General features: G+C 45.6%; 1 protein-coding gene across 4 annotated transcripts; it reads right to left on the reverse strand.

The window, feature by feature from the left end:
• Positions 1-2,477: 2,477 nt before the first annotated feature.
• LOC119661319 lies at positions 2,478-12,071 on the reverse strand. Of its 4 annotated transcripts, none has more exons than XR_005250575.1 (3): positions 2,907-3,091; positions 2,752-2,849; positions 2,478-2,703 (listed from the first exon to the last, which is right to left on the reverse strand). XR_005250575.1 is itself a non-coding variant. In XM_038070614.1 (3 exons), the coding sequence occupies exons 1-3, from the start codon at positions 11,955-11,957 to the stop codon at positions 2,674-2,676; spliced, it is 171 nt and encodes a 56-aa protein (XP_037926542.1). In that variant the 5' UTR covers positions 11,958-12,071; the 3' UTR covers positions 2,478-2,673. The 4 variants fall into 4 exon arrangements, 2 of the variants coding, with proteins under 2 accessions (XP_037926542.1, XP_037926541.1); XM_038070614.1 differs by lacking the exon at positions 2,907-3,091 and adding an exon at positions 11,895-12,071 and having other exon boundaries at positions 2,772-2,849; XM_038070613.1 differs by lacking the exon at positions 2,907-3,091 and adding an exon at positions 11,895-12,067.
• Positions 12,072-13,277: the final 1,206 nt, after the last annotated feature.

The raw sequence follows: 13,277 nt of genomic DNA on the forward strand, positions 1-13,277 counted from the left end.
AAATATTACCGAGATAGAGGTTGGCAAGCCATACACAGCTCGAAGAACTGGAAGGATCCTGATCTGGATCGGGTGCATAATTTCTGATGTAAAAAATTTACCAGTATACGCGATCGGTTGGAATATAACGTAAATCAGGTCGTTAATCGGCCGGGTTAATTTCCCTCTGCGGGAATTACTTACCGTGTCCCTAAGAAGGGTACGATGCAGGACCCAATTCTCTACAAATTCATATCGTCCATTATTAGTGGGAGGGTCAATGCGCACCTCGCATTAAGTCCGCGGAACAGAAGGGCTATCGAATTGGTTCAAGGGGTTACAAAAAGCAACTTATTATCGATTCGGTAGTTGCAGGACAAGCAACTAGAGACTAAAGAAATCTCTTTGGTTGCTATATCGATTATGTCAAGACTTTAGACAGTGTACCGCAAACCTGACTAATCGATGTCTTATATCTTTATCGCACTGATCTGAAACTAATAAAGTTGTTGGTAACAATCATGGAAGGGATATACCACCTTATCAGTGCATTCATCAGAAGGTGCTAATATTCCAGAGAATATCGATATACGGACAGGCATCTTCCAGGGGGATTAATTAAGTTCCCTTTGGCTTTGCATGGCACTAAACCCCCTTTCATGGTTACTGAATGATGCTACAGGGCATGGTTTTGCAATAAAATATGGCTTACTTGTTACGTGCGAGTTGACACACTTGATGTACTTAGATGACATTAAGTTATATGCTGGTACTGACGATCACCTTAGAAGTCTGTTGCGAATAGTGGACACGTTCAGCCGTGATATTCGGATGGAATTTGGATTAGACAAGTATCATATCAAAGGTCATCATAAGTCGCGTGTCGAACATAGCACATCCAATCTTTGACCGAGACAGACTTCTAAAAAATCCCTAGGAATTCTGCAACCATCCATGCTCGAGTTGGTGATATGAAGGATGCTCTGCTGTCCGAATTCTTACGACATGAGAAGCTGCTGAGAATGTGCTGCCCCTTCATATTGCCGTGGATGAAGACCGATCTGAATGAAATGTCCCGCGGCGGATATGGACTACTATATCCAAATTCTGCATGCATCATGCAAACTCTGTCATGGAGAGGATGAACCTGTCTCGTCACGTTGGAAGTAGGGGCGTGGTTGACGTGGCGGCACAACAAAGAGCAAGTGAGTCCCTTGCATGCGGCTCTCTACAAGGCAGACTGTGGGCTAAATCCACTTTTTCAATCCTCGGAGTGGGGTGAAGTCGGACCAAGAGCGGATTGATAAATGGAAATCGAAGGTTTTGCACGGTAAACACGTGAATTGTCTCTGGCAGTCATTTGTCGAACAGATGCCTGTGTGCTGGGAAGCTCTTTGCTGAGACGGAGAGAATCATGCGTGCCATTCAGGATATCGTGTTCGCTACCCGAGCTTATGAAAAGCTCATAATCAAAGAGCAAGTGGAGAATGACCAGTGCAGAATGTGTGGTTCGACGTTAGAGCATCTCATTTTTGGTTCCACTGTAATGGCACCGGCATAATGCTGCATCTGAGGTGATTCATGAAAACCTTGCACACAAAGATAGGCTGATCATGGTAACATGTCCGGTTTACCGATATGAGCCGCAAGCAGCACTCGATAGTTTTGCTTGCAGCAAGTATTGGGGTCCGGGAGTTCTAACTGATCGTCACATACCGCACAACAAACCTGATATGCTGTTACGGGTCGGTCCGTAAATATTATTGGTATATATTCCCAAAATCCCAACATTGAACCGAAATACGTGGAGAAGAAAATTTACTATGAGCCACTAGCTTGAGAAATCAAAGAAATTTGGCGTCTCGAGAAAGTGGTTGTAGTTCCCATAATATTGTCAGCTACAGATATCGTACCTAAATCCCTCACGGCTCCCATGATGTCCTGGAACTCTCACACAGTCTGGTTCAAATTATGCAGACGTACACCATTCTGCATACGTGCTCGATGTTGCGGGGACTTCTCGACGATTCTTCCACTAACATACCACCGGCAACCACCACCAGTGCCCCTTTACCTTTAAGTAAGTAGGATCGTTCGAGCCTAAATGATTGGCACTTAGTGCTTGTATTGGGTAAAATCCGGCATCTGCCGAGATTGTGATAACTCAGTTAACTCATCACTGTTATCTGTTAGCAAGATTCCTAACTGAGTATTCCCCCTACTGTTATATAGTTGTTGAGTTCTGGCTAATTGTCATCACAACGATTATAATTAACGTCACACAAATGTTTCCAAAGTGAATACGAGTATTCAAAACTTTTCTCCGTTTTCAAAACCAAGTACTCTTCTAAAAATATGCGCTGTCAATATCTGCATCTAATTTAACAAAATACAATAATTTTAATAGGCAAGTAGCCTTGAGATCCGTATTCTTTTGAATTGATGTCTTCCGTAATGGTGCAATAATGGTTCTCGGAACATATGCACGCACGAGTATATCTGGTTTACACACTATATTTCACTTAATGAGCAATACATGAAAAAAAGATACATTTCAAGGCCTGTGAGGTCAAAAGTCAAAAGTCCCAGCATATATCAGGAATTCTTATTTTCGGCTTGCCAGTAAGAGTTTGATGAGCTGTGATTATACAGGTGGGCGTTTGAATTTTGTGTATTGCTCCCTGAACAACTTGTTTAGTTGCACATATGACTGGAATTTCTGTCCTGAAATTAAAGTAAATACTATTTAAGTAAATCATTTAACAACATCACTTTGTTAAGATTTCTCCTACATAATTCGGCAATTCAACTTCTTTAATCAAGATTGCACCCCCGGGTGTTCCCTCATTATGGGGCAGAGTACAATTGGGCTGAAAAGAATTCCGGTTGAAGTATTTAGAAACAAGATAAAGCGAAATTGGTGGTACTTTAGATTTTGTAGGCGTAGAACTGAGCGATTGTCGGGTACAGGCTCAGGAACCACCGCCCAGGAGGTAGTTGATTTATGTCCTTACGAAATCTTGTAGCGTTATGTAAATCATAATAATCGTTCGCGCAACAATCCAATTGGATCAGGGCCGTGAAGCGTGTTAGAGCAGTTCATTCAAGACCGTAACGGCACACTACAGGACTACCGTACCCTATAGGAGGCAATGCGGTCAGCATTGCGCCCTCGCGAGGTACTTATTCACAGCTGACTGGTATCCGACGTCAAATCACGATACAAATTCCACTGCCACCAATGAGATTTCAACCGCAACCTTCTGTATGACAGCCTTCTACCGGTGCACTTTTATTTGTTCTTTATTAACAGCGATCGTATCCGTGGTCAAAGGGTAGTATAGGTCCCAGGGCGAAACGTGGATTGGTACCCACGATGGAGCATAAAACCTGGAAAACGCCTGTTGGACCAACACCAACAGCTCTACTACCAAACCCTATCTCCAGTTCCACGTGGTGACCGCTGGGAGCTCTTTCTTAATTGTACCAACTGGTCCTCCAGGTTGGGGGTTGGTTAGGGCTGACAACCCTACACGGAAAACAACTTGTTACGAAGCCACAACATGAGCCTCGGTCTGGACGGATAACACAACGACGAACCCAACAACGACAAAGGAATAACGATTTGCGCATTTTCTCATGGAACGTGCACTCCCTGTGCAGAGATAAAGCTGCTGAGCAGCTAGCCGATACCCTGTTCCAATATAGGGCCGATGTAACAGCGTTGCAGAAGATGCGTTGGGCGGTTACCGGTTTCCTGGGGAAGAGTTACTACACCATATATTGTATTATAGCGGCCATTCCGTAAATCATTTGCTCGGAGTAGGTTCCTTAGTCAACCAAAAAATGAAAACTGCTGTTATCGGCTTTGAAAACATAAGCGAATGGCTATGTACTCTGCGCTTGCGTGGCAAATTTAGAAATATAAGCCTCATTAACATTCACGCCCCTACAGAAGAGACTGCAGAGTCGGAGAAGGATACCTCCTACGAGGCAGAACGAACCCTCGAAACTTGTCCCAGATATGATATTAAAATCATACTTGGGGATTTTAACAGCCAAGTAGGGAAGGAGCCCGTATTCAGGTGATACGTTGCTTCTCATAGCTTACATCAAAATACAAATGACAACGGACTGCGGATCATTCAATTAGCGTTGTCACACGAAACGGTTGTTGGAAGTACGTGGTTTGCGCGGAAAGCGTTCCACAAACATACGTGGTCCTCTCCAGATGGGATCACTTTCAACCAAATTGACCACGTGTTGATCGAACGCCGCCACCTCTCAGCCTTGATGAATGCCAGAACATATAGAGGGACCAATATAGACTCGGATCACTATCTCGTTAGCATGGTGCTCCAAGCTCGAATAACAACACCACCCAGAATCCCCTCTGACAATCAGGACAGGTCAGAGTCAGCAATGAAGCCATCCACAACACAGCCCTCCATAACACCTATAAGGGTGAAATGGATACGGCAATAACCGCAGTCAACAGAGGACCTGGAGATGAAGTATCAACAAATGATCTTCACAACCACCTGAAGAACGTTATCATGGATACGGCCAAAAACATACTTGACCCCAGCCGCAAAAAGAGTCGAAATGGCTGGTTTGACGATGAATGTAAGCTAGCAATGAAACGGAAGAATGCCGCATACCGAGTAATGTTGCACTCTAACGCGAGCACGCGCAAAAACTTATCACGAACTCCGGCGAGCGGAAAAATGACTTCACAGACGGAAAAAGGAAGCCTGGGAGAACCAACAGGTCTGTGAACTCGAAAAGTACAGGGAGCAACCGCACCAGGTGCGAAAGTTTTACCAAAGTCAGCAGGATGAAGCCTTATACACCTCGATGCTCATCCTGCCGAGACAAAGAGGGAGATCTGACTTTCCACAGAATGGACATATTGGAGCAATGGGTTGATTACTTTGATAAACTACTGAACAACCAGAACATCGGCGAGCTGGAGGTCCCGCCAACTGAAGACGACGGACAAATACTGCCACCACCAAGTGTAAAAGAAACAATCCGTGCAATTCATCGGCTTGAAAATTATAAGCCGCCAGGAACCGACGGAATTACAGCCGAATTGATTAAATATGGAGGCGACCAATTACATGAAGTGGTCATCAACTGATGCTCAAGGGGTGCGACAGGGAATCAATGCCTGACGGCTGGCAAAGAGGCATTATCTGTCTCATACATAAAAAGGGAGATATTATACAGTGCAGCAATTATAGAAGTTTCAGGTTGCTGAGTACCATCTATAAGATATTCTCCACTATCTTGCTAGGCCGGATAGCCCCATACGCCCAGAATATCATTGGCCCATATCAAAGAGTCTTCACTCCAGGCAAATCAGCAACAGATCAGATTTTCTCTCTGCGGCAAGCGATGGAAAAATGACGAAATTTATAAAACTGACTAGGTTGACCTTCCCAATCCTCATGTATTCCTCACGGACTTGGGTTCTTAGCAAGAAAAATTGTGAACTCTTGGCCGCGTTCAAGCATGAGACTGGACGATTCCGTAGCCTATATAACGACGAAATTTATGAGCGATACCATAACCGTCAGGTTGTGGATAAAATCCGGCTCAATAGGTTACGGTGGGCGGGTCACTTAATTCGTACGGATGAGGATGATCTTTTAGTTAACACTTCAATCCTCAGTTTACAATTTTGTTCCTGTTTTTCTTTCGGTCTGAATCGATTTAATTCTCATTATAGCACCACAGTAAACAAGTGAAATTATGTGCGCGTTTATCAAATAAACAAGCCAATACAAAGTATATGTACGTTAATTCTAATTTGTTTATTGACTGTTTTACAATAGGCACAGAAAATGTATTTTGCGCGTTTAAAGTACACGAATTGATTCTCGTTGTGACTTAAGACTATTACCCACAACGGTTGGAGACAGAAGAGACCGGCTTATTTCCATGCGGTCTTTTCTGTCCCAACCAACGGCACTTTCTCACCGCTAATCCTCCACTCCCGTGGCGAGTTCTAAAATGAGTGAGTGGAGAGTTCCGCGCCATCTATCCGTCCACATCCGCAACATTCGAAATAAATTTCGAATGCTGCAGATCCTGCCGCACCGCATCACTCCGCCCCCAGACGAAACCTAGGGGGTTTCGGCGACCGATCCCGGAACTCCGTTCCCCGTTAATCCACAAAACGGACACGACGCTGCTTCGGGGCGTACACGGGTTTCAGTCTGGACAAAAAGACCGCCTTTTTGTGTCCACAGATCTCGAGCTGGAAGAAATGTTCTCCCCTCTCGAGAACGCGGTACGGGCCCTCATATGGAGGCTGCAGCGGCTTCCAGACGGCATCCGTCCTGACCTGAACTTGCATGCATGTGTCTAGTTCCTTGGGCGAACAGGCAGGTGTGGGCGAGTGTCGAGTGGGTGGAGGCGCTCTGATGCGTCGGAGATTGTCCCTCAGCAGGCGCACCAACCCCGACTCCGTGAGACCCGATCTCTTGTCGAAGACCGGATCGCTTGGGAGTCTTGGGTTCTCCCCGTATACCAGCTCCGCGGGGCTGGTAGCAAATTCCTCTCGGCGGGTTGTACGTAGGCCGAGTAGGACGAGAGGCAAGACTTGAGTCCAGGACGGATCGTCGCGTGCCATAATGGCGGCTTTCAGCGTCCAGTGCCAACGTTCTAGCATCCCATTGGATTGCGGGTGGTATGCAATAGTCCGCTGGCGTTTAAAACCCAGGAGTTTGCCTAACTCCGAGAAAAGGGTGGATTCAAATTGCATTCCCTGGTGATGACCACTGCAGGGACGCCAAAGCGAGGTATCCACTCTCGGCAGAGGGCTTCGGCACAAGATTGCGCCGTAATGTCTTTCAGAGGTATTGCCTCAGGCCACCGCGTGAACCTGTCGATGATTGTGAGGCAATACTTGTAACCGTGCCAGTCGCGCAAAGGCCCTATTATGTCGAAGTGTATCGTGTGGAAACGCTTGGTAGTGCGGGGGAATGAGCCATGCCTGGAGACTTTACACTTCTGGCATGCGATGCACTCTCTGGCCCAGGAATTGATATCCTTGTTCATGGAGGGCCAGAAGTATTTTCCGGTGACTAACCGGTTTGTTGTCCTGATGCCGGGATGCGCCAAGTCGTGAACTGCGTGGAACACTTCCTTGCTAAATGTGGCCGGAATGTATAGCCGGGGTCCCTTTTCCCATAACGACAGGTGGCAGAGCTTAAATGCTGCTCGACACACCAAACTTTTCCTGTCAGAACCAAACATACGTACCGCAAAGTTTATCCTGTCGAAAAGCAGGAGGACTTGCAGGTGTATTGTGGGCATTCTGACAGGCCATAATTCACTAGCTGGGCATATGTTCAGAATAGGAATTACCGAAGATGATACGTGTCCCTCCCTTAATGAGGAAGCGGAATCCGCGGAGCATTTCCTATGTGAATGCCCCGCCTATGGACGCATCAGGCATCAGATCTTTGGTGCCGATGTCCTCCAATTGCGACGGGTAGCATCACATCCACTAACGGAAATCCTGCGATACGTTAACGAATCCGGAATATTCCGTTAGACGGGGGAGGCCAGAGTGGTGCTCAGAAGCTGTAGCTTCTCCCCCACTATGCACACACACACACGCACCTCCTGGAAGCCAAAAGCAAACACATGCTTTGATTCCTCTCAGGTGGTCCGTGGGGCCACGTTATAGATTGCAAGGACCATTTTTCAGGGACTTTCTCATTCATGAGTCGCTAAGATCAGCGACACCTGGGAGGGTGTAAAACTCAAAATCATCCCCTACGACGAGGTTCCCATCATGTTGCTGAAGACGGGCATAGATAAGGACAAGCTCGTCCAATTCCTGCGCCTTCAAAACTCGAGGATTCTCATTATCAAAGAGAAGGAACCCCAGACGAACAGTCAAATTTTCTACTTCGTATAGACGGGGAGTGCCTGGAAGCATTGGTAAAGGTCGACTATAAAATGCGGTTCGGTTCAAAGGCAAAAGTGTTCCGCTGCGCAAAACCGGACGACGTCCTAACGGCTATAGATAAAGCATCGCGGTAGCCGACTTGAATGCACCCTTGGGTAAGAATTTGCCTCATTGTAAAGTTACTTGGAGTAATGCTTTTTACTTTTCGTGACGACCAACTGCAACCCTTTGTGGGCGTCTTTACACTCATTGTATTGTTGTTCATACTCTGGCGTTTTCTTCGGCGTCTATTTCGCCTTAGGGTCTTCAGGCATTCCGTGCGTCGCTTGCGGGAGTATGCACGACTTGGCATAGATCCATTACATGTTCGATATATCTGTTCCGTCTTAAGCCTGCGTGAAATATCAACATAGAATATGTTTCTTTTTTGAAATTACTACTGCTGCTTCTGTGGTGGCACATCGAAGGAAGGAACCACCAACTGCATTGCCGGTGGTGAATTCACCTCCACCAGATGACGCACTGGACTGTCGGCGACACAGCTGGTGGCCTGGCATGAGGACAACGCGCGTTCCTTTTTTCTCTTCTTGTGCTCACCGGCGGCAAGTGTGGACGTGGTGGTCCTGCGAATTCCTATATATGTTTGCTTTCTTTCGTTTGAATAAAACGTAGCATCGAAACTAGTTAGTGGCTAAAACCTTCTACTTCTACTCGGACAATTGAGGAATTGACAACAAGTGTAAGAGTGCTATGAGGTGGAAGCTTAAATGGTAGCCATCGCCAGATTGGTGACCCCGATATAAGAAAATTTTGACGCGCCGTCGCTTACACCGAAATACAACTCACACTCGCCCAGCAGCAAATACTCCTTCGTCGACAGAAGATTTCAGCAGGTCCAGGCTATCGCCCGCTGTTTCATTCTTGGAAGACACATCTGTTCAATACGGTTTGAAATTGAATGATTCTCACAGTGGTAACAGTTGAAATTCTGATGCAAAAAAAAGAAAGTTGCTGTGCTTTGGCATAAGTACCTCTTGGGTTTACCGCGCCGTCAACTCATTGCTTTTAACTCTTCAAGGGTCCAGAACCGCCGCCGTTCCCACAATTATCAAATGTGTGGGCAGGCAGAGCAATTAACAAGTGCCAAACCGGTCTTGCAACGTGCAACATATTTCCATTCCCACCTCAGCAGTGACTATTGCAACAGTCGTGTTTGGGACTAAGCCGTTCGAGCCAGCTGCTTCTGCTCAAAGACGCGGTTTCGAAACTGCACCCGACTCCACCCTCAGATACCACGAGACTTGCCCATTGGTCCGTATCAGGGTGGACGCTTCTTGGACACTCCACACCTCATGAGGACCCTTTTAAAGTCCTAGAGGGACGCAAGCATTCTCTCAAGCTCGACGCGGGCCCAAATGGGTCTCCTTGTCGAGGTTGAAGGCCTTCGCCGAAGCTAGCTATGCTACTGTTCATCATCAACGGTGCAACAACCGGTATCCGGTCTAGGCCTGTCTTAACAAGGAAGTCCAGACATCCCGGTTTTGCGCGGAGGTCCACCAATTCGACATCCTTAAAAGCTGTCTGGCGTCCTGACCTACGCCATCGCTCCATCTTAAGCAGGGTCTGCCTCGTCTTCTTTTTCTACCATAGATATTGCCCTTATAGACTTTCCGGGTGGGATCATCCTCATCCATACGGATTAAGTGACCCGCCCACCGTAACCTATTGAGCCGGATTTTATCCACAACCGGACGGTCATGGTATCGCCCATAGATTTCGTCATTGTGTTGGCTACGGAATCGTCCATCCTCATGCAGGGGGCCAAAAATTCGTCGGAGGATTCTTCTCTCGAACGCGGCCAAGAGTTCGCAATTTTTCTTGCTAAGAACCCAAGTTTACGAGGAATAAACGATGACTCGCAAGATCATAGTCTTGTACAGTAAAAGCTTTGACCCTATGGTGAGACGTTTCGAGCGGAACAGTTTTTGTAAGCTGAAATAGGCTCTGTTGGCTGACAACAACGGTGCGCGGATTTCATCATCGTAGCTGTTATCGGTTGTGATTTTCGACCCTAGATAGGAGAAATTATCAACGGTCTCAAAGTTGTATTCTCCTATCCTTATTCTTCCTATTTGACCAGTGCGGTTTGATGTTGTTGGTCGATTTGTCTTCGGTGCTGACGTTGCCATCATAGATTTTGTCTTGCCTTCATTGATGTGCAGCCCAAGATCTCGCCACACGTGCCGCCTGTTCGATCTGGATGAAGGCAGTTTGTACGTCTCGGGTGGTTCTTCCCATGATGTCGATATCGTCAGCATAGGCCAGTAGTTGGTGGACTTGAAGAGGATCGTAACCCTTGCATCACGGATCACTTTCTCCAGGGGCAGGTTGAAGAGGACGCATGATAGGGCATCCCTTTGTTGTGGACCGTTGTTGAGGTCGAATGGTCTTGAGAGTGATCCTACTGCTTTTATCTGGCCTCGTAGATTGGTCAGGGACGGCCTAGTCAGTCTTATCAATTTCATCTGGATACCGAATTCGCTCATGGCCATGTATAGTTTTACACTGGCTATGCTATCATAGGCGGCTTTAAAGTCGATGAATAGAGGGTGCAACTGTTTTCCATATTCCAACAGTTTTTCCATCGCTTATCGCAGAGAAAAAATCTGATCTGTTGATTTGCCTGGAGTGAAGCCTCTTAAGTATGGGCCAATGATGTTCTGGGGGTATGGGGCTATCCGGCCTAGCAAGATAGTGGAGAATATCTTATAGATGGTACTCAGCAACGTGATACCTCTATAATTGCTGCACTGTGTGATATATCCCTTTTTATGTATGAGACAGATAATGTCTCGTTGCTAATCGTCAGGCATTGATTCGCTGTCCCATATCTTGAGCACAAGTTGATGAACCACTTGGTGTAATTGGTCGCCTCCATATTTAACCAATTCGACTGCAATTCCATCGGTTCCTGGCGATTTATGATTTTCTAGCCGATGTTGACTGTTTCTCCTAAACTTGGTGGTGGCAGTATTTGTCCGTCGTTTTCAGTTGGCGGGACCTCCAACTCGCCGATGTTCTGGTTGTTCAGCAGTTCATCAAAGTACTCAACCCATCGCTCCAATATGCCCATTCTGTCGGAAATCAGATTTGCCTTTTTGTCTCGGCAGGATGAGCATCGAGGTGTATAAGGCTTCATCCTGCTGACTTGTTGATAAAACTTGCGCACCTGGTGCGGTTGCTCCCTGTACTTTTCGAGTTCACAGACCTGTTGGTTCTCCCAGGCTTCCTTTTTCCGTCTGTGAAGTCATTTTTCCGCTCGCCGGAGTTCGTGATAAGTTTTTGCGCGTGCTCCCGTTAGAGTGCAACATTACTCGGTATGCGGCATTCTTCCGTTTCATTGCTAGCTTACATTCATCGTCAAACCAGCCATTTCGACTCTTTTTGCGGTTGGGGTCAAGTATGTTTGTGGCCGTATCCATGATAACGTTCTTCAGGTGATTGTGAAGATCATTTGTTGATGCTTCATATCTAGGTCCTCTGTTGACTGCTATTGCTACGAAGCCACAAAAGGAGCAAACGTTAATTGATGACTGCAAACTAACAACGGAACGGAAGATAAAAGGAGGCGCGTCAAGAGACTTACCATGAACTTCATTGAGCGCATAGGGAACTTCACGAAAAGAAAAGGATTCAACCAAACCACGCACGGAAGTTAATGAGGCTATGCAAACACAAGTTGGAAACTGGAAGCACGGCACTTCATGTTCGAAAGGTTTTGTTGATTTTTTATGCTAGTAGGTGCCCAATGGTTCCTTTTGCCTAAATCTTGTAGTGTGCATGCAGTGAGAGATGTTAATGTGATTTGATTAAGAAAACTAATACAACTTTTTTAAACTTTCCAGAACATTGACCGACATTATTGCAGGATTCAATTAAAGGGAGTTTGTAAAAATTTTATAGAGAATGAAATGTGACTTAAACGAACCTTTACTTTTTCAGAAGTGACAGTGGCAAACACTGCACATAGCACCAGAACAGCCAATTCCATTATGAATGAGACTTTATTTCCGTGAATAGCCAAACCGAATAATGATACTTGGCTATCAAATCAGATTAGATCCTTTATATAGTTCAGAATATCGAGAAAAAGTTTCCCTTAGTTCTGCCGGTTGTATATGTACGCCACAATCTCATTAGGTACACACGATCCGTAACAATTTGGTAAACTTCGGAGAAATGTGAATTTACCGTATTCAATCTAATTAAACTATCTTCGTTTCAGTTCAAAACGTGAAGTGGAGCAAATCGTATCGCAATAAATCCTGGCGTAGTAATTACTATTTTGTCTTGGTTGAATTTGTAGGATCTTTAATTTCAGACATCTTTGTCTCTCTTCCTTCTACTTTATGACAAAACCTTTCAATGATTGTTTGTCCCTTCGAACGTGAATTAAAAATGAACTACTGGCAACTTTCAATGGCTCGCATCATTAGGACAATGTGATTATGATAATGTAAGAAAATTCGGTTGCAATCCTGTTTGAGAAAGTATGAACCACTATAATTTCAATGACTTGTGAAACCAGAGGGAGACTTGTTGGCTACAACCTTTCGCTATAGTACCAGGACACAAATTGGTTTATGAATGACAGCGATATCAATGAGGGATAGTTTTAGCGTTACAGGGTGAACATGATAGGTATAAGTGAGGTTATGTGGTGGGATCTTGGAAAGCACTCTTCTCTCCTTGGGGCTCAATGCTATTATATTCTGGAGAGCCTAATAGAAGTAATCGATGTTGGCTTGGTGGTGGAAATGGAGGCTCTCTATGAGAAATAAATGCAATCCAGGAGGGGTTTCCTAAAGGTTTCATTGTAACTCTGATGGATGATGGACTGACTGACAAGGCAAGCTCTGACAGCAGTATTAGCTTGAACATGTGATGGGTAAAACCGGTATTGGTATTCGCAGTGACTATGGAGAAAAGTTTCTGGATTTCGACAACTTCCAACTCTGCGTCAGTGGTGGCATATTGTGCGAAAACAGAGTCTGCCAAGAGGTTGGTTACGATCATCCATAGATTTGAGGTTTGCCTCATGAATGTATACAACAAGAGGTGTGTTAACATCGGCTTCGTCGAGAATCAGCGAATATGAACTGTTCCCGCAAATAAAAACGAAGTCATCTCTGCTATCCCTGCATTCAAGCTGAGTAAAATCGCCGGATGTGCCGGCCTCCCCGCGCGAATTGGCCATTAGAGTCTCTTTAAAAACGTTGAAGTGTTAAGCGGATTCCGTGAAGGTTACTGGGTATTGGTTCCATCGGTGTCGTCATTTATTCTGCCTTGAGGACCATGATATCTATTCTCA

The sequence above is a fragment of the Hermetia illucens genome, chromosome 1, assembly GCF_905115235.1.
Source record: "Hermetia illucens chromosome 1, iHerIll2.2.curated.20191125, whole genome shotgun sequence".
Classification (NCBI taxonomy): domain Eukaryota; kingdom Metazoa; phylum Arthropoda; class Insecta; order Diptera; family Stratiomyidae; genus Hermetia; species Hermetia illucens.